At 36.4% G+C, this 19,773-nt stretch overlaps 7 protein-coding genes across 10 annotated transcripts; 3 read left to right on the top strand and 4 right to left on the bottom strand.

The window, feature by feature from the left end:
• The first annotated feature begins 95 nt into the window (after positions 1–95).
• On the top strand, positions 96–2,973 carry LOC148168339 (gametogenetin-binding protein 2-like). Its single transcript, XM_088046777.1, has 7 exons — positions 96–432; positions 561–751; positions 801–944; positions 992–1,242; positions 1,403–1,571; positions 1,623–2,460; positions 2,523–2,973. The coding sequence occupies exons 1-7, from the start codon at positions 331–333 to the stop codon at positions 2,721–2,723; spliced, it is 1,896 nt and encodes a 631-aa protein (XP_087902903.1). The 5' UTR covers positions 96–330; the 3' UTR covers positions 2,724–2,973.
• LOC148168338 (3-oxoacyl-[acyl-carrier-protein] synthase, mitochondrial) lies at positions 2,965–4,428 on the bottom strand. The gene has a single exon (XM_088046781.1). The coding sequence runs from the start codon at positions 4,234–4,236 to the stop codon at positions 2,980–2,982; it is 1,257 nt and encodes a 418-aa protein (XP_087902907.1). The 5' UTR covers positions 4,237–4,428; the 3' UTR covers positions 2,965–2,979.
• A 118-nt stretch (positions 4,429–4,546) lies between these two features.
• LOC148168337 (uncharacterized) lies at positions 4,547–6,099 on the top strand. The gene is made up of 2 exons (XM_088046780.1): positions 4,547–4,824; positions 4,879–6,099. The coding sequence occupies exons 1-2, from the start codon at positions 4,696–4,698 to the stop codon at positions 6,004–6,006; spliced, it is 1,257 nt and encodes a 418-aa protein (XP_087902906.1). The 5' UTR covers positions 4,547–4,695; the 3' UTR covers positions 6,007–6,099.
• LOC148168336 (DENN domain-containing protein 2D-like) lies at positions 6,066–8,590 on the bottom strand. Its single transcript, XM_088046195.1, has 9 exons — positions 8,538–8,590; positions 8,405–8,495; positions 7,990–8,349; positions 7,530–7,937; positions 7,103–7,481; positions 6,878–7,055; positions 6,659–6,830; positions 6,384–6,611; positions 6,066–6,339 (listed from the first exon to the last, which is right to left on the bottom strand). The coding sequence occupies exons 1-9, from the start codon at positions 8,588–8,590 to the stop codon at positions 6,106–6,108; spliced, it is 2,103 nt and encodes a 700-aa protein (XP_087902321.1). The 3' UTR covers positions 6,066–6,105.
• Positions 8,220–13,744, bottom strand: LOC148168335 (DENN domain-containing protein 2B-like). 3 transcript variants are annotated; one of them, XR_015770838.1, is made up of 9 exons: positions 13,625–13,744; positions 12,199–13,551; positions 10,954–11,016; positions 10,213–10,662; positions 9,561–10,165; positions 9,338–9,509; positions 8,867–9,094; positions 8,453–8,817; positions 8,220–8,392 (listed from the first exon to the last, which is right to left on the bottom strand). XR_015770838.1 is itself a non-coding variant. In XM_088046775.1 (9 exons), the coding sequence occupies exons 2-9, from the start codon at positions 13,411–13,413 to the stop codon at positions 8,611–8,613; spliced, it is 2,673 nt and encodes an 890-aa protein (XP_087902901.1). In that variant the 5' UTR covers positions 13,414–13,551; positions 13,625–13,744; the 3' UTR covers positions 8,220–8,610. The 3 variants fall into 3 exon arrangements, 2 of the variants coding, with proteins under 2 accessions (XP_087902901.1, XP_087902899.1); XM_088046775.1 differs by having other exon boundaries at positions 8,220–8,817; positions 12,199–12,298; positions 12,566–13,551; XM_088046773.1 differs by having other exon boundaries at positions 8,220–8,817.
• A 264-nt stretch (positions 13,745–14,008) lies between these two features.
• Positions 14,009–16,556, bottom strand: REPTOR-BP (REPTOR-binding partner). 2 transcript variants are annotated; one of them, XM_088044506.1, is made up of 4 exons: positions 16,425–16,556; positions 14,465–14,552; positions 14,284–14,414; positions 14,009–14,192 (listed from the first exon to the last, which is right to left on the bottom strand). In XM_088044506.1, the coding sequence occupies exons 1-4, from the start codon at positions 16,467–16,469 to the stop codon at positions 14,097–14,099; spliced, it is 360 nt and encodes a 119-aa protein (XP_087900632.1). In that variant the 5' UTR covers positions 16,470–16,556; the 3' UTR covers positions 14,009–14,096. The 2 variants fall into 2 exon arrangements, with proteins under 2 accessions (XP_087900632.1, XP_087900633.1); XM_088044507.1 differs by having other exon boundaries at positions 14,284–14,405.
• A 354-nt stretch (positions 16,557–16,910) lies between these two features.
• Positions 16,911–18,429, top strand: LOC148168333 (ankyrin repeat and MYND domain-containing protein 2). The gene is made up of 2 exons (XM_088044505.1): positions 16,911–17,302; positions 17,352–18,429. The coding sequence occupies exons 1-2, from the start codon at positions 17,111–17,113 to the stop codon at positions 18,327–18,329; spliced, it is 1,170 nt and encodes a 389-aa protein (XP_087900631.1). The 5' UTR covers positions 16,911–17,110; the 3' UTR covers positions 18,330–18,429.
• The last annotated feature ends 1,344 nt before the right edge of the window (positions 18,430–19,773 follow it).

Genomic DNA, 19,773 nt, shown 5'->3' with positions numbered 1-19,773 from the left:
TAAATGAGATGTGTGTGAGTGTGTTCATTTTATTGAGAGTTTAAGAAAATGTCTACGGACTGTTTATTAAAAGTGCGAAATTGTTAGATTTAAATTTCGCGGGGTGTTGGACACCTGGTGCTCACCAAACGAGTTAATTTAGTAACTTTCAAAATAAAATAGTGACAATTTTTTGAAACGTCAAACGTCAACCCATGATAAACTGCGAACGGTGTCGAAGTGTTGCAAATGGTGTACTAACGAAAATTGTTTGAGAAAATTGTGCAAAAATCGTAAACCACCTTTATATAGAACATACTGAGAAATTGGTGCTAGTTGTCTTTCAAAGATATGAGTTACAAGGAAAAGTTACCAAAACTAGTTGACGTTTATCGTTCTTCAAACTCTTTGAACAAGAGGCAATTACCTCTTGTAGTTGAAGAAAACTTAACGGTAATGAAAAAACCTTTCAAATATATTAAATTCAGGGTGTAGTCAGAGCATGATTTGTAGTGACATGTTTTTAAACCTCTTTATCTTAAATCACACCTCGCCAGTGTTTATGTATTTCTTTATTTTAGTTGGTTATGGATTTGAGACGGTCAGGTCTTGTTTGTGATAATCCATTAATACGAGGAAAAGAACTGGATGAATTTACACGCAAGTGTGAAATTTTGACTGAGCAAGAACTACAGTCTGCTATACAAATTACAAAGTCTGAGCTCATGGATGTACTGAACCAAAATGTGCCATGTGTTGGTTGTCGTAGAAGGTCACTATTTTATCTAAAACAAACACTCTTACTCAAATTTTAATTCCAGTGTGGAGAGATTGTATTTTCAACTATTCAAATTGGGACATTCCACTTTAGACCCTCTCATGGTCAGGTCTGATGGCATAATTACAATTAGAGACGGCAAACAAATGATGCCGCAAATATTATGCTCAATTTTTCACGATCATGCGTAAGTTTAATAATCCGCGTAAAGCAACAATTCATTTTTACTTGCAGCATTCGCTTGGCTAAACTCATTGAGAATCAACCCAAAAGGAGTAAGAAAAGTTTAAGGTGCCTTCTGCATTCTTTGGATTCGCAGCGTAGCCGTCCTTTGACGCATGTTTGGAGAGATGTATGGTCTTGTATGCAACAAGAGTGTAAAAAAGATGTTTGTATCATTGAAGCGCCTAGTCTTCATGCCACACTTGAAACATACTTGCGCAAACACAGGTTTTGTGGAGAATGCAGAACTAAGGTGTTGAAAGGTATAACGGATTTATTTACGTTTTGATAACAGTTTTTCTCTTCATGGCTAACCAATCTTCATTCAAAGTAAAAGAGCTGCAGAAAGGCTTTTTAGGAGTAACGAGGATATTAGCAGCCAAAGCGAAACAAATTTTAATTCTTTTTCTTAATTATTTTTAGCCTACACATTACTAATGGAAGAGTCAGAGCCGTGCAAAGAAAAAGGCTACGTCACATCCTTGTACGCGGGAATTAAAAGATGTTTTCCCGACAAACACATTCACTTACCAACAAACACAGAGTATATAACAAAATTGATCAGCCGCGCTGAGCCAGAGCTGCTAGGAAGGTACGTCCAGTTCTCCTTTTATCCCAGCTTTGTAGTTATGTCTAAAATTAGCCGTAGGGAGCGCCATGCTAAGACCTTGGAAATCGCACAAGAAGAAGTTCTGACCTGTCTTGGAATCTGCATGTATGAACGTCTTCACAGGATCTACATCCGTATGCGCGAGGAAGAGTGTACCTGTCAAGTATTTGCTGCTGTTGCTGTAGATACTCTGAGTAGAAGTTTCGAAACGGCGGTTGAACGCAAAAGGGGATTCTCTCAGTTGGAATTACTGTACGCGGAAATAGCTAAAGAGGAACAACAAAAGCAAATACGCAAAGAACAAAAGAAAATCAAACGAAAGCGTAAGAAGTGTAAAAATTTAGAACAAGAAGGAAAGGAAAATTGTAACGATTGCGAGAAAGACTACGAAGGTGAAGATTACTTGAAGAGGAATTTTTCGTGTTCTCACAATGAAACTGATCTGTCTTCATACAGCGAACTGTTATCACCATTGACGAATAGCTTATTAAAATATGGTGACGATTTGAACGGGGAGTATAGCTGCATTCAGAGTCATTTAAGGAAACAGAATAATTTACGATGTAATAAATTATGGACAGAAGGCTGCAAGTGCGAGAATGAAAACACAGAAAACCAGAAGAACACATACAGGTGTGTCTCGCCTGTTAATTTCAAAAATGTTACTAGTTCATCCAGAGATCATTATCCCGAGTACGACTACACTTCAGAGAACAGTAATAGCTGCTATGAAACCATGTCACTCATGTCGAGCATTTCAAGCTCTCCGGAAGGATCAGAATTAGCCTGTTATGATACGTGTTGCCAACATGAAAACGAGTTGTTGTCTTTTAGGCACGGTTCACAGCCAAGTTTACAACAGATGCTGGAGGTTTGTAACTTTTTTTCTACAAGGATGTAAGTATTTACTAAAAAACTGTTTCTCTTTTTCAGGGATGCAGTGAAGACGAGGACGATATTCACTGCAAATTAACACCTGAAGAAGTCTGGGAATTCGAAAGCAACCACAAACAACTGGTCGAAAAACGACAAGAGTTGCGCGAAGCCTTAAAACAAAGATTTATAGATTTCTGTGTATATGGTCCGTTACCGGTGCCTCGTTTACTTGTTCAGACGAAATATGCTTCAAATTAGAACAGTTGATTACTTTTTACATATTTAATATTTCATTTGCAGTACAGTTTTATTTGATGGGATGTATTTTTTGAATTTCTGTAGATTGTTACATCGCCTTTTTTATAAGCCGTGATCAAATATGTTATTTACTCGTTTCAATACATTCCACTTTTATGGGTTATTGTTAAGACAACTTGTTTTGAAATACGTTGATATATTACATCACGATTTATTCAATGTGGAAAAATAAATTAAAAAATGTTCAAAACATCTTTTATTCAGTGACTTGAGATATACAAAGAGATGCGTTGGTTCCTCCGAATCCAAAGGCGTTCTTCAATGCTATTCTTCTACTGCTTTCCCACTTTTGGCTTTTTTGCGGTACAAAATTGATATTCGTTTCTTCTGTGTGTTCTAAATTCAACGTAGGAGGAAGAACACCTTCTTGGACTGCTTTTATTGTAAACACGCTTTCTAAGTTTCCAGCTGCACCAAGTAGATGCCCATGGGCCCCCTTGGTGGAAGAGACCGCAAGTTTACTAGAGTGATCACCGAACAGCGTTTTTATCGCCCCAACTTCGATACCATCACCAATAGGTGTTGAAGTAGCATGCGCGTTGATGTACCCAATATCAGTTAGTTGAACTTTAGCATTGGTCACGGCTCTTTTCATAGCTAACATGGCACCTCTTCCTTCCGCATGTGGTCTAGTGAGATGAGCAGCATCTCCAGAGAGTCCACATCCTAAGATTTCCGCATATATGTTGGATTTCCGTGCTTTGGCATGTTGGATTTCTTCTAAAATCAAAATTGCACTTCCTTCTCCCATCACAAAACCATCGCGTGCTTTATCAAAGGGTCTTGATCCCTGATGAGGATTATCATTGTATGATGTGCTTAGAGCTCCTAATCTACAAAATGCGGCTATCGCTAGGGGCGAAATGCAGGCTTCTGCAGCTCCACATACCATAACATCAGCCTCGCCATCACGGATAAATCTAAATGCGTCTCCTATTGCGTGAGCCCCAGAAGCACACGCTGTGGACACAGCATGGTTTGGCCCTTGAAACCCATATTTCATACTAATCTGCCCAGCAGCCATATTAGGTAGTATTCTAGGGGCGAAAAACGGGCTCACTTTATTGTAACTTTTCTGTAACGCTTCATAAGTCCTACAGATGTCTTCTAAATCTACCATGCCCATTCCAACAGCTACTCCTATTTCCGCCTTGGTCTCTTCACTTACATCTAACAATTTCGCATCTTCAATTGCTTCTTTGGTTGCCAGTAGCGCGTAGCTTGTAGCCGGACACATAGTCCTCAGTTCTGCATTTTTGAAGTAGTTTGTGAGTTGGATTCTACTGCCGTTTTCTTGGACGAGCCCCCCTATTTTACAAGGGAGGTTTTCGAACTCTTTTCCCAGACTTGTAATGCCACACTTTCCTTCAATTAAGTTCGTCCAAGCTTCTCGTAAACCTATCCCGATGGGGGACACCACCCCCATGCCTGTCACCACGACTCTTCGGTGCATTTTACTTACCAAGAAGTGGAGACATGAAACTTGTAAGGTTATCAAAAATGACACACACGTGGTTGTTGTTGCAATCAGATTGCAACCAAAGTAAAATTTTTGAATTCTCCGCCTCTGACATTTCAACACTAGTGACCGCCCTGACAGCTGTGACACTTAAAAAATAGATGGCCTGGTTGATAGATTCATTTAAAGGAAAATAATCCATTCATTCCCAGTTTAGATTAAGAGAATTGTGTTTGTTTACTTGTTTTTGTCAATCATAAGCTTTAAAAACAAACTAGAGAAAACAAAATTAAGTAAGACCAGTTGTCTCTCTATTTTATCAATGGCAGTGGCGCCTAGTTGACGTTTCTGACGTCTCAATTTGTAGGTTATTCCTGCAATGTTTTGTTTTGTGATTTGAAACTCTCAACCTCCCAATTTCAACTTCTCTCCGGTAATCTTGAACAAAAGACAATGGAACTCGATCTACTTAACAAATGCCGCGCGTGCTTCGGAGAAGACAAACAAATGCACTATTTATTCAACGAATTTGACCAGGGATTAAGACTGCGCGATATTTTAGTAAACACCACAGGATTCGAGGTAAGTCCTAAATTAATATGTATTCACCTATAGAACTCATAATATTTCGATCAGGTTGAAGAAAACGACGGTTTTTCTGCATATCTTTGCCAAAATTGCACCACTGTCATTATCGAGTTTTACAATCTGAAAACGATTTATGAAGAAAATGAGAATCAAGTAAAGACAGTTTTGAATAGTGTGAAAAATGTGAATGTTAAACCGAACGCAACGCCTGATGTTGCTTCGCCGGTTGAGGAGACTTCTGAATTAAAAGGTGGAGAAGATGATTACATTACCATCAAAATTGAGACATACAATAGCGATTATGAAGAAGAAGAAGAAGATAAATCCAACTCAGATTCAGACGGTGAAGAGAATCAGTTGAATGAAAGTGAAGTTGACTTTGAATTCCAACAAATAAAAACCTTCACATGTCCTGAATGTGGGGACTGTTTTCTTCATAAGAATGATATCCACACTCACATGGTTTCAAAACATGAGTTAGAGGACATAGATTATGACGAAATCTCGGAACTTTCGCTACTTAAAGTTGAAAAACGCAACGACGCGGCTACTAATAAGTGTAAAATATGTAATAGAAACTTTGCGACGGCGGAAGCGTTTAAAAAACACATGGAGACTCATAAAAAAAATGTTTGTGATGTTTGTGGTCTTGGTTTTATAAAGAAGTCATACCTGAAGGACCATCAAGAAATTCATTGCTCTGAGAAAAGACACGTTTGTAACTACTGCAATAAAGCTTTTAAAAGAAGGACTGTTTTGGTGAAGCACAAGAGGATCCATACACATCCTAGACAATGCATCTGTGAGGTTTGTGGTAAAGCTTTCAATGATAAAGGTACTCTTAAAACCCACATCATGCTTTTACATGTAAGAGAAAGGAACTACATGTGCTTAATCTGTGGAGTTAAATTTCCATTGAAAGGAACTTTGGAGAAACACATACGTAGACATCAAAATAAAGAGAGAGAGTTCTTCTGTACCCAGTGCCCTTTAGGCTACAGAGACAAATCAAGTCTGGACCGACATATTTATGTAAAACATAGCGGTCAAAATGTAAAATCCACCTGTTCTGAATGTGGTAAACAGTACACCACTGTCAGCAACCTGTTCAAGCATCAAAGAAACTGTCATGGGATGATGGTAAATCCTGATGAAGACGCACAAAATTCTGAATGAAGTTAGGAATTATGGTTCATGGTGATTATAAAAAAGCCTTAGTGTTAATATACATGACCACTGTATAAATATATTTCTAAATTTGCCATTAAAGTTGCTTTATTTGTCATTTTTCAGAGCGAAGGATGGCGTTTTCTTCACTTTGAAGTACTTCCTGAAAATTGGTTTGGATTTATCGGATTCCAGACTTGCTATTTTTTTATCAAACAAACTAAAACTGTTCGGATTATTAATAGCAGCTTCAATGAAAGACAAGAACATGTTTGTTCCAGTAAACCATTTCAAAAATCCTTTGATTCCTTTTGATCTCCCATTCATTATAAACGCATCTTTCTAAAAAATCATCATTTCGTGGTCATTCGTATTAAATTTCTCACCTCAAACGTGTTGTTAACGATGTGATTCTTATAATGTTTCAGTGCAAGAATGAAGACACTGATGTATGCATCGCTTAAAGAAACAGAATGACTGTAATCCTCGTGAGAATTCCTCTGGGCCGCATTTATTCCTTGATACCAGAGTTTCTTCATGGTGGGCGACAGAATATTGTCTTCATCCCCTTCTTCAATCATTATATTTTCTGTGTCTAGATCTACTACTATACCCTAAAAACGTGTGTAACGAATCGGCGTTAAATTAAACGTCAACTTACATATTCAATTTCGTGCTCATTAACGACTGAAACGGATAATATTCCACATACTACAGGAGTTGGGCTTTCTACAATATCCCATAGAGATTGTGGTAAGACCGGGATAAACGTGTGCGGCCACGAAAATGGGTACAATATACTTTGTAAAGCATCCACACAACTTGATAATTTACTAAAACAGAGGTCATGCATAAAACCAAAAAAAGTTGACGCTGCTACCTTATCACACAACTAATTAGTATCACTTTTCTTTCCAATAAAAGCGAGGCGAAAATTTTCAAAAGAATATGAGAAGGTAACGTATGCAATGGCTTCAAGTCCGCTTCTTCATATCGAATGTCCGGATGTAAATTCAGAGTAAATTGCAACGAAGAAACTTCAATTTTAGTCGTCGGATCTAAAAATTAAAATTAGCTTCTTACTCTCTCTTATCACGCCTCATACCATTCTCTTCGTTTTGAACACCATTAGAGTCTTCAGTTACATGAATTTCGATTGATTGTCCCGGTTGCGGAAATTTGTGGTAATAAAGCTTACTTACTAACTCATCTCTCATTTTGTAGGGAATTCCATGACTGGATTCTAATTCAGTCAAAATTTTCTTATAAAACCGCGGCGCTCTGTGTTTGCTAAGTATACAGTACGTTAAAGGAATGCATCTTGATGAACCCTCTGGTATAATTCTGCGACAATAGCCAAAGGTGCGTTCGCCTTTATCATCGGTAATGACAAGAGAGTAACATTGAGCGCTACCAGATATATCGAAAGGACCGCTAGCGGTCTCTGGATAACAAAGATCCTCAATTTTGGCCGGAATCTCCACCTAAAACCCTTTATAAGTAGGGGTAGTACTATAAAAAAAAATGCATACATCATGGGGAAACTTGAACATAATTTTAGGTTTATCTGTAAATCGGTCCACAATTAAACAGCAGTAAAACAAGCTGTCATCTTTCGTTAGAACAGGTTCTTGGTATTTTGGAACCATTTTCACATAATTTTGAAACTTGCACAAATTTGCAAAAGCAGATTTTGGCCTTTTGATCTGTTCATTCTTTTCAGTATCGGAAGTGTAATCTACGAATCTTTCCAAAGTTAAATGGAGTTCTTGAATCCGTCTAGTTTTTGAATAGTTTTTGTCGTTAAAATGTCCATTCGCTTCAAAATTAAAAGGTTTTTTTCTTAATTCTGGAGATTCGCAAGAAGGGCTTATAAATGACGGAGTCGAATCCTGCAAATCCGAATCTAACGATGTCGATGAGCCAATCTCCGGAGAGGTCTAAGATAAAAGAAATATTTGTCTGTGACGGACTTTATCTTTATATTTTTACCCGAATTTTCAAGCTATCTTCCCTTTCTTCAGTCATTTCACTGTTTTCTTCAATTTTCTTTTGATTCACTTCCCCGGTATCCGAGTTTTTCGTTTTATTGTGCTTAATGACTGTTGGCAGAAGACATCGGCACGTATCACAGATATATAGAATTTTTCTTTCATTTGCCCTTAAACAAAAAAGTTCGCTTTTGCTTAAACCACAACACCCCCAATGAAATAAAGTCTTGCACAAATCACAAACGATTTTATTTTTCTCATTCACTGAATCTTCGCTACATTTTCCACAGATAGTTGGCATTTTAACGAAATTCATTTGGGTCGGGTGCCGTAAAAAGTAATATCGCGTATGAAAAAATATCTAACACGGAAATTAAATTGTTTGATTATCCGATAACAATTATCTGAAAACAAACTCGTGAATATTTTCCTTGTCGATTTTCATAGACTAGGAAATGTTTCACCTGTACAAATACAGACAAGGAAGATTTGATGGGAAATAAAACGCTTTGTATGTATACAACATTATTCTAACGTTATAACGACCACTGTATAAAAAATATAGAAATTGTCATTAAAATGGAATTATTAATTTGGTCCATCTGCGGTATTACACAGGTCCTTATTTTTTATTCCAATCTCGAATTTTCGTTAAAATTGGTTTAGCTTTGTCAGATCCATACATCTCAATTCTCGTATCAAACAGACTAAAACTGTCTGGGTTATTTATCACAGATTCAATAAAAGAAATGAACATCGTTGTCTCAGTAAACCATCTCAAGAATCGTCGAACACACTTCGGTTTTGCGTTCTTTATAAATGCTTCTTTCTGTAAAAAACGAAGTTTAAATGTATTTACACCAAATTTAGAATATCACCTCAAAAGTACTGTTAACGATGTGATTCTTGTAGTGTTTTAGTGCAAAAATGAAAACTCTAAGGTAAGCATCACTTAGAAAGACGGAGTGACTGTAGTCATCCGGGGAGAAAGTCCGGGCTAGACTCAATCCTTCGTTCCAAACTTTTTTCATGTTATGTGACAATATGTTGTCTTCGTCTCCTTCCTCGATTATGATGCTGCCTTCGTCTAAATCCACAACTATTCCCTGAAAAAAAAAGGAATTGCATAAGAAACCCAGTTCGCCTTGATATTGAAACATTTTTTTCTAAGAATACAAGTGTGGTTTGCATGATTGTCTGATTACAATATTTGTTTTTTATGGGAAGAGCCTTTTTTATGAAGAAGATAAGATAATAAGTAATAAAGTAAATACATTCACAATAGTGTCGTTGAACGTTTCAATCAATATAGCAAAATCTGATAAAAAATGCAATAAATTAATACTTACATGTTCAATCTTATGGTTATTAATAACAGACACGGATAATATTCCGCATATTACCGGAGTTGGAGACTCAACTACATCCCATAAACACTGTGGAAGTATTGGAATAAAAGTGTGAGGCCACGAAAGCGGGTACAATATACTTTGCAAGGCATCAACACAACTCGATAATTTGCTAAAAACAAATTCACTTTACCAAACATAACAAACGAATTAACGCAATTACCTTATTACACAACTAATTAGTATAACTTTTCTTTCCAACAAGAGCGAGGCGAAGATTTTTAAAAGAATATGAGAAGGTAACGTGTGCAATGGCTTCAAGTCCGCTTCTTCATATCGAGTGTCTGGATGTAAAGTCAGAGTGAATTCCGACGAGTCGTCAAATTTTTCCTCATTTTTAATATCACTAAATCCATTCATGTCTAGAGATTTTTTCGCTTCGCCGGTCCGACAATGTCCGTTTTCAACTCCGTTGTAGTCATTGCTTAAATTGATTTTAATTGATTCTCCTGGGCGGGGATATTTATTGTAATAAAGTTTGTTTATTAACTCGTCTCTGAGCTTATCGGGAATTCCGTGTCTGGATTCCAGTTCAATTAAAATCTTCCTGTAAAACCGGGGCGCTCGGTGTTTACTAAGTAAACAATATGTTAAAGGAATGCACTTTGTTGAGCCTTCAGGTATGACTCTTCGACAGTAACCGAAAGTGCGTTCACCTTTGTCGTCGGTAATTACAAGAGAATAACACTGGGCATTGTCTGATATATCCAGAGGTCCACTGGCGGCTTCTGGATAACAAAGATCCTCAATCCTGTGCGGAATCTTAACCTGAAACCCTCTCATTAGTTAGAGTAGTCACAAAAACAAAGTCGTACATTAGGGGGATACCTAAACATAATTTTAGGTTTATCCGTAAACCAACCTACAACTAAACAACAATAAAACAGGCAGTCATCTTTTGTTAATTTTGGTTTTTGGTATTTTGGCATCGTCTTCACATAATTTTGAAACTTATTTATGATTGCATCAACAGACGTAGGCCTTTCTGCTGAACACCTATCATTGCAGTCTTTTGTTTCGTCATTAAACGAGTTTTCTAGAGTTTTTTGTAGAGATAATTGGAGTTCTTCGATTCGACGAGATCCATCGAAGGAAACGTGGCACTGATTGTCATTTTGGGAAATTGTCTTTTGCTTGGTTTCAAAATTATTGATGAGTTTTTTGATTTTGGAGGTTTCTGGAGACGTCTTGCTAACTAAAGGAGTCGTATCGGGTTGATCGGACTCAGAGGTGATAGAGGAGATTGAAGAGTTATCCGGAGACATCTGAAAATAACAAAAATAGCTCATTTTGTTAAACCCGGAATTTAAAGTTTAGCTTTGATAAAAACTAATAAGGCAACTTTTGAAATTACGTAAACCCAAAGCAACTATAAAATTGGGTTTTTTTTTGTATGTTTGAAAGAAAATGTAAAGACACGTACACATTTTGAACAATAGAAATGCAATCGCTATTCAATTTCATGAGATACGCTCACGGATTTTTTTTTGTGGGAAGTTCACGGTCACGAAGATAATAAAACTCCCAAAGTACGCATTTTCGGGAAGAGTACCTACCTGTTGGTTTAGCGACTTATCCATTACAACGCAGTCTTCTTCATCACTCAACAACGATGTGCTCTGCAACAACAGGAAATGTCACATAGATTTCTTACAAGCGATAAGAACTTCCACCACAAAACCAACCAGAAAATTTAACCACTAACCACACGAACGATCTGTTAAATGTGACTTCTAATGGAAAACACTTTAAACACGACAATGATTATACTCTTCTTAAAATCAAAGTCAGATTTTATAAGTTGCGAAGGGAATTTCCACATCTAGTGGAAATACGATTCATACTGCCGAGGTTTAAGTGATGCCATAAATAAAGGAACGCCTCCGCGAGTTATTACCGAACACGTAACGAGTTCATACTGTGGTTAAAAGTTTGGGAAAATTAATGAGTACAGAAGGGGAAACACGCAGCGAGACATGAAAGAACACAGGTGATGCGTCATTGTCATCGGAAGTAATTAATGGCATGCTAATGACAAGATGAACAAGATATAAAAAGTTAAGGCCATTCCGTGAAGGTAGTCATTATGTATATCTAGATGACATAAAAAAGTTACCTCCCGCCTAGTTTCATAGCTCACAGATTTCTCATATCGAGAAATATTCATGAGTGATAATGCGTTATCTTGAAGAATTCCTTCAGTGTACTAAAATAAATTTGTTTGCCGGATGTATTAACATGTATTATTACTCTGCATCAAAATTAGTGGACAAAAAGGCCATTGTTCGAAAGAAATTTCCATTTTTTTAAACAGTAACTCGCTGTTTGAGTAATTTGCGCCACCTTAAGTGAAGATTGAAAGTTAACATTTTAATTGCATTTTCACCAAAAGTTGGCACAGATCTGTTTAGAGGTCATTTCTATTTTTAGGAAAAAAAATCTAACTACTAAAATATTTCATTCAAACTGTGCAGACCTTGAAACATTGTTACTTTTGCAACTTCGAAATCCACTATTCCATAAATATTTAATTTCGAATAAACGTTGGGCAAAAATAGCCTTTGATGCGAAACAGAAGTGTTTAGCACTTTGCAAATGTAAAGCAAAACAAATAAAATTTATGGGATTTTGTTTAATAAACAGACAAGATTAATTGCACCCAAAATACCGATGAAAAGCATCTTTGGAATGACAAACTAACAAAAAAAGTGACGATCGCAACAATGTCTGAAATAACTTAAAGAAATTATTAAAAAAAACAAACATTGGAAGAAGTGAAAAATAACGTTGAATAGTCTTACCATATAATGAAGGCTCTTCGCAATCTTGTCGTTTATGGCATTTTTGGAAGAATCCTGCATGTTACTAAAGGGCTCAGCGTAAACAGGCTCGGGTCGGCAGCTAACAAAAAAAGACGAATTTGGCTCCTTTATCGCCTCGTAAGTGGGTTTAGAGACAGTTAGTCCATTAAAGCAGTTAAAGTTAAAAAAAGATTGTGCATTCTGAGATGAAACAGGAACAGTAGAAGTGTGACTGTGTGATTTGCTCTTGTATAGAACACTATCATCACTATCTTCGCTTGAAGTAGTAAAGCTTTCGAGTTTCACTGGTGTTTTAGTTCGTATTTTGTTATTGCGCAAGGCACATTCTAGCTTACTTAACATATACCTAGGGTCATGTTTTTGCTGGGTTTTTGTGACGGGCGCTACTTTTTCCTCTTTTTTGCTGCTTTCGTGGTGCAAAAACGATATATTTTTGCTATTACTGGGAACAGGACTGTGTATAAAAGTCCGAGGGGGTTTTTGAGGTGCTGGTCCATCAGGCAAGGGTTTTTTTAAAGCTGCTTTTAGAGTGTCGGTCAATACCGACTCTTTAATATCACAACTGTGGTCATTACGTTGCCTCAACGGCAGAGTTTTTGCATTATTAATCTCATTCTTTTCTTCAGTTCTACTCTTGTTCTGTAAGTGCTTTGGAATAGGCTTTGCATAGAGACACGAGATTTTATCTTCCGGTGCCTCATCCTTCACTGGGCTTGTTTCAGGTTCTAGTTCTGATGTTTTATTTTCAAACTTGCTTCTAATCAATGTGAAATCAATGGAACTTTTTGATTTTATTAACGGCGGTTTAAAATCACTTTCTTTAGCTTTCTCTGTGACATTCACTTTGTCCTCATGTAAGTTTTTCTTGTTGAGGTCAATGTTGGTCTTTTGAACTGCATTGTATTGTTGTACTCTTTCAAGGTAGAAACTTCTATTACAAGTAGCGGCTCGTTGAAATGTATTCTTTTCAGCGTTAACATCAATTCTGAAAGCTGGTGACCTTTTAACATTTCTTCTAGATGGGTCACTCAACTCTGACAAATTTTGTGTAAACCATTTAAGATTAGCGGCATCTTTTCTAATTATTTCCGGCCTTGACTCATTCTTTTTCACATTAGAGTTTGAGTTCTCCACATTCTCAAACCTAGTTTTGATTGATTTGACCCGATTACAGTTCTCAGGAGGTCTGTACATTATTATTTACTCTTTCTGTAGATCATTATGTATTCTATTCTACAGAGCACTTAAATACAGTTAGATCGAATTGTACTTTGATTAGTTAAGTTTTATACGGTAAAATTGAAGCAACAAGTGGGTATTGTCAGGTTAAATCTGAAAAAAAAAATGGATTACTTACATTCTTAGGATCACGACAGACACCGAGAGTTCTTGGTAAATTACTTACTAATTTCAGCATGAGCATGAGTAACACTTTGGATTAATTAAAACAAGTTCTTTAAACGAAGAGTTAAGTTTACGTTTATATGTCAACTGTCAAAACTGTAGGGGGGGTTTGTCAGAAAACGTCAACGAGTTTGAGTAGACGTCAACAGGTGGCACTATTATTTTCAAAATGTCAACTGTCAGTGTCATTCATAAAAAATTTAAACTGCGTATTCTGCGGGTGTTTTTGGAGTATTTACTGGTTCCGGAATTAGTCAGGTAAAATATCCTACCTACAGTAACTTTACCCGAACTAATCGTACTTAAAATTTCGCTCAGTCTTAAAGAAAAGTTGTTATAATAAAATTACCTTCTTGGTATTTCCGCTCGCAAGTATACAAAGAACGCTTTAATAAAGTATTTATTGATAATATTTACAAAAATTAAAAAATACCAATTGTAATTCTTGTGTGAATAATTTTCACGTTACAAAATTACTTTTCTTTTTTGAGAGTCCCCACATCTTCCAAAAGCGAATGAATATCTTCTGGAACTCTACCTTCATCAATTTCTTTGGCCCATACTTGAAACTGAAAAATGCACAAGTTCGTATTAGACAAATTCTCACAAAAAGTTGCATATAACATTCACTGTGTAATACTAAACCAAGGATTTATTAACCTTTTCTAGTTCTTTTCGGAGCGCAAAAACAGCTTTCTCTCGATCAGCAACGAGTTCCTCCAAATACTGATATCTTAATTTTTTTCTGGCTCTACATTCCCTTGCACTTTGTCGGCTACGTTCTGTAAAAACTGTCGTTTAAAAATAATGAAAGAACGAAATGATAGGATTTAAAACTCACCTAATTTAGCTTTCATGTCAACTTTATCACCAGATTTTCTGCCCGGCTTGCGTCCCCGTTTTCCGGATTCTTTGCGATGAGGGCCCTCCTAAGACAAGAGAGCTAAATTAATCAACTAAACGTGACTCTTTCGTTTGCTGCGCTTATTCTTTTGTTTACTTATTTTGCGTCATCGCGAATGCATTTGAATTATTCTAGGCCTGCTGCCTGCTAACTTGACTATAATCAATATCAAAGTTTTTATTAAAATTGATTTAAATTACAAGGTTGGAAACTTGCATTTGCAGCTTAAACAAGTTGCGTAGTTCTTTTTCCGTAAACAAGATCCACTTACTAAAAGCTGTAACTTTTTATGTAAAAATGGATTTTTTTTGCAACGCAAAAACTGCAACTGGCTTTTATCTATTACACATTTCCTGAGATAACAAAAGTATGTAATGAAAAATGCACTCGCTGTTTATTTTTCCTGTCTTTTTATGGACTACGAATTATACCTGTTTTGGTTTATTTGATAGTAAAGTACATAAGTAACTTTGTTAACTACATAATATGATTAAGTTCCACGAGAGTAATTAACATGAGCCAATCGCAATATGAATGAAACAATTTTTTCCGTTAAATTTTCTTTTGAAATTGATCCCATCTCCAAAAAACAATCATTAGCCAAAACCGAATTTCCATTCACTCCACCTATTATACTTAACCCAATGTCAAGGCTAACCAGCTTGAAAACGCAAATATTTTTAGCCGGCCGGTCAAAAAAATTCCAAATGATTTATTATTTAAAACATTGATAATAAATATCTCATCTTTACTATTTATGTGAAGGCAAAAAAAAAGAAATTGCGTGTGAATTGTATCTTTTAGTTTCCAAGCCGCTGCATTCTAGTCATTGAGAATAATTTACAAGTTATCTGTAGTATACTGCATCTAAAACGGAGTTTCTCTTTATAGCATAAATATCCCACACAGTAAACAAGCGGAGTATACAAACAAAATTATTATAGCAAAACAAGTAAAAATGAAGCGAAATTTTATTAAAGATAATTTAGAGTGAGGGCTAATATAGTAATAGTGGTAAAATACTACTTGCTTACCGTATTGCGATGTTCTAAATGCGTAGTAAACCCGGTATTCGTACGCAATGACAGGCAACCGAGAACGACGTGACTGCTCTCTACGCCGGTTATTGCGCAGTATAACTACGATTACCGTGAACTTGTCCTGAATATTGGATATTTCTAACAAAACACGTAAAAGATAATCATAAAATGCCACAAGCAGACAGTATGGCGGACAAATGAGAAAAGTGAAACTTCGCTCCGAGCGAAAAGGGGCAAGTCGCCTTCAAGGTCCACGGACTATCGTCAAGTGACGGTGGGAACGAGAAGAACGATCGATTTTTTAATACAATTATTCAAAATGCGTCCTCATCAATATCAATTTATGCGTAACATTTGATTTTGACAGAAGTCACCTGTTTTTGACGTTTTGAGGTAGACAGATTTGACAGTAAACCAAAACGAAATTGTGACGTTAAATGTGATGTCAAGTGCAATTGTGTTTGATTACTGTCAATTATAATGACTCATTAATTTGACAGTTATCCATTCATAGCCTTCTTGGATCAACCAGGGTCTTGGTTTGACCATAACCATGTCTTTATCATGCGTATCCACCAATAAAAGCTTCATTTGACCACTATTTCACTGCGCACGCTTCGTTTTTCCAAAGTAACCCAAATGTGCCTCCCATCTCGTCAGAAACTAAATTATTTTTTATGAAAAAAAACGAAGAAAACACTTTTGGAAACACCGTTTTTCGTTTCCTACTACCTCAAATTAAGGGACCATTCGCAAGAATTGGCATGACATGTGTGTTGATGGCCAGTATGAACTATGGAGCCATGATCTTTTTCAGCATTTTTATCGCACAAATGTGTTTGTCATGAATTTCTTACCGTTGCACATTGCTCCTCTATCACTGACATTTCCTCAAAATCCATTGTTATATTTTCGTTTAACTCTCACCAAAGGGAAATTCTTCTTGATCAACGGTCGCACTATCAGACACAGAGATCAACGTGTCTGTGTGTTTACAAACACATGCAAGGTCATTCGATGTTACGTCAGTCATACTCGGAAGATAATCAATATTCCTACATGTTCCACTTTTATTTGACAGGCGCTTACTGTCAAATGTCAACGACAACTTCCTGGCGTTGTCGCTGAATTTTCTTTTTGAATTCCAATTTTTTCTCAAATTGATTTTTCCAATTAGCATCTTATTTGAACTGGAACTTCTAATTTTAAAAATATATTTCTACAAATGGTGGATGCGCCGGGTCCAAACAATATTTTTTTGTCCATTTTAGCATTTTAACACTTGTGGAGCTGGTAATAATTAAAAGAATGATGAATAACTCTCAATTAAAATTGAATTATTGCGTTTTTAACACCTCGCATTCAAAAATCACTTCACATGACACTAATTGCAGCCAACCGAAAAGCGATTTCAGTCGAAAATAACTGCTGCACTCTTGTGTTTTCTGACAGTCGACACTTAACCTCAGATAGCGAGCTTCAGCAGCGGCGAGATAAGTGTGAAATTTAGCACATTCTTAAGCGTTATTTAAACATTGATGCAATGACGGAATCCGCGGGTGGTGAAGTAGAAAATCAGCTTTTCGCTGCGATTGAATCAGGTGAAGTTATTTCTTTGAGAGCCATCCTACACTTGCACCCCAATGTTAACATCGTGGATAATAACATGATGACCCCCTTGCAACATGCTGCTTACAAGGGGAACAAGGAGATGGTCCAGTTACTTCTCGATTATGTTAGTTCTTATTTTATATTGCGTGTTTTTTCTAAAATTGTATTTTTAGGGGGCTGATCCTAATATGTGCAAGCATCAACACAACTATGCGGCTCTCCATTTCGCTGGTTTGTCCGGAAATCTCGAAGTTTGTTTAGCTCTATTAATAGCTGGTGCCAAACCTGAACTAACAAATGCTGTGAATAGAACAGCAGCCCAAATGGCAGCTTTTGTGGGTCACCATAAATGTGTTGCTATAATTAATAACTACGTGAAGAGAGCTGATGTTGATTACTATACTGTTATTCAGGGGCAACAGACGGAACCGTATTTACCACCATTTTTGGCAGAAAGCTTTCACCAACTTGTAATTCAGGTTACTATACACCCTGTGAAAATTGCAATGAATATGTATAGTTTCATTGGAATTGCCCATCATTTAGTACAAGTAAAAAAAGTACTAGAATTATTGTGCGAAAAAGAAATGAAAAGAGAAGCAGAAACCAATGAAGTAATGGCTTTTAAATTCCACTATTTATCATACATTGCTGGACATCTAATTAAATTGCAAGAGAAACAAAAAGGGGATGAAAACAAGAAAAGCGACGTCCTCCAAGACTTCTGTAAACACATTTTAAAACCCGGTAAAGACGGCGCTTTGGATATACTAGAATCTTTTCTTAAGGACTGTGTTAAAAACTTCCCATATAGAGAATGCACTTTATTTAGACAAATGGTTTCAACACTAACAGGCCAAGATGCACCAAGCGCATTGAGCGTTGTCACATCTGCAATAAATGGACAAAGAGGTTTTATTGATAATGTCCCTCTCTGCTGTACCTGCGGAGAAGAAAAACCAAGCAAGAAATGTTCACAATGTAAAGTCGTACAGTATTGTGATAAAAACTGCCAGAAGCTGCATTGGCATTGGCACAAAAAAGTATGTGCAACATTGGCGCATGAGAACCAAAAAAATAGCGAAAGTGATAAAGTCACGCCTGTTGATACCGCAGAGCTTTCGTCGGAAATTAAGAAGCTCTTGGTGTAAAAAGTGGAAATCACTTTTAGTACAAGTTTTTTTTACCTTACAAAATCGACTGTTTGCAACTCGTAATTGTTTTTCCAAACGTTTATTTTACACTACAATTGTAAGAATCTTTTTTAACATTAGTGTAAGTTATACAGTTTGGGGAATTGATACCCGATGAATGGGAACAATTTTAATAAGAAGTGGGAGAGGAGTAGTGTCAGTGGGTGGCATTACTCCCCTCAATGCATCCTAGCGACAAAGTTCTCGAAAATTGTAACTCAAATTCATTGAGAAATACAATGCCTATCATTACTCATAAAAAAATAAAATTGTTGCATTTTGCATTCGAAGGACCAAATCCCTCTAATAGCGAAGAATTACTAAAGGAGCAATCATGTTAACACCTCGTCTTGCCAAAAATGATAAAACAATGCCACGACGCATGCATTCGCGCTGATGGGGGTAAATTATTTTTATCTTCCTCGCTCCAATGGCAATTATGGTTTTCTTTGTTGCGCTCATCTATTTGTCCATTAATCGGTCTTGGACTCACCGAAAATTCATGTTTCTTGATGTGTGTGAGAATGAAAGAATGCAAGAATCTCTTTCTCGCTCGGTGTCCCCCACTTTCTATTAAATTTAATTCCATGCATCGGGTGTCAATTCCCCAAACTGTACTAATAGTCGCTAATAAATAGGTACAAATTTTTAAAAATTAAATCCACCTAAGCACAACCCAAATTCTCGGTTTCTTCCTACTTGAATAGATGGCGACACATAGGCCGGATGTTGTGATTGAGTCACAAATGTAACCTTAAATATAGTGTAGTCGAATTTTAATGTTTATTACAGATGGAAAGATGTAAAAAGACCCAAACAAACGGATGCGCATTAGCAAATCGCGTCAATACTCATGCGCCAGCGAACATCTGACGTGATGCAGTGGCGTCGTGTCAACACCAACATTGGTTGAAAAATAAAACCACTATTATGGGACGTGTTTATAATTTAGAAACTACGCCCTAGGTTTAAAAATCTTCTTTTAGATAATTTTTAGTAACCTTTGCACTCTGATTCGATAATAAATATTTGCGGGAATGTTCTTTCAAATAGTTCATCTGTGGCGCCTATGGTTGGGAGGCCCGTCAAATGTCAAAAATACCCCTCTACCATGCGCATGTTTGGGTTTATTTAGATATTTCCAACTATACCTCGTGTATTGCTTAGTATTTTAGTAATGTAGATTTGAATAAATGTAGACCGAAATCCGCAATAAAAGTCACTTCATTCATCCCTGAAAGTTGTAAGTATAGTCCACCATAGAATAAGTTGTAAAGAGAATAGATCAATGACATGAATACAAACTGCTTATTTTTACTAATACTAATATTCTAAATTAAACGCAATTTTCTCATACTAAAATAGTTTTAAATTCGAATATTTTTTTTACATTCTACATTTT

The sequence above is a fragment of the Gnatocerus cornutus genome, chromosome 9, assembly GCF_029298725.1.
Source record: "Gnatocerus cornutus isolate USDA-ARS CGAHR chromosome 9, icGnaCorn1.1, whole genome shotgun sequence".
Classification (NCBI taxonomy): domain Eukaryota; kingdom Metazoa; phylum Arthropoda; class Insecta; order Coleoptera; family Tenebrionidae; genus Gnatocerus; species Gnatocerus cornutus.
Note: the sequence above shows the minus strand (reverse complement) of the source record. Positions and strands in the feature narration are given on the sequence as shown.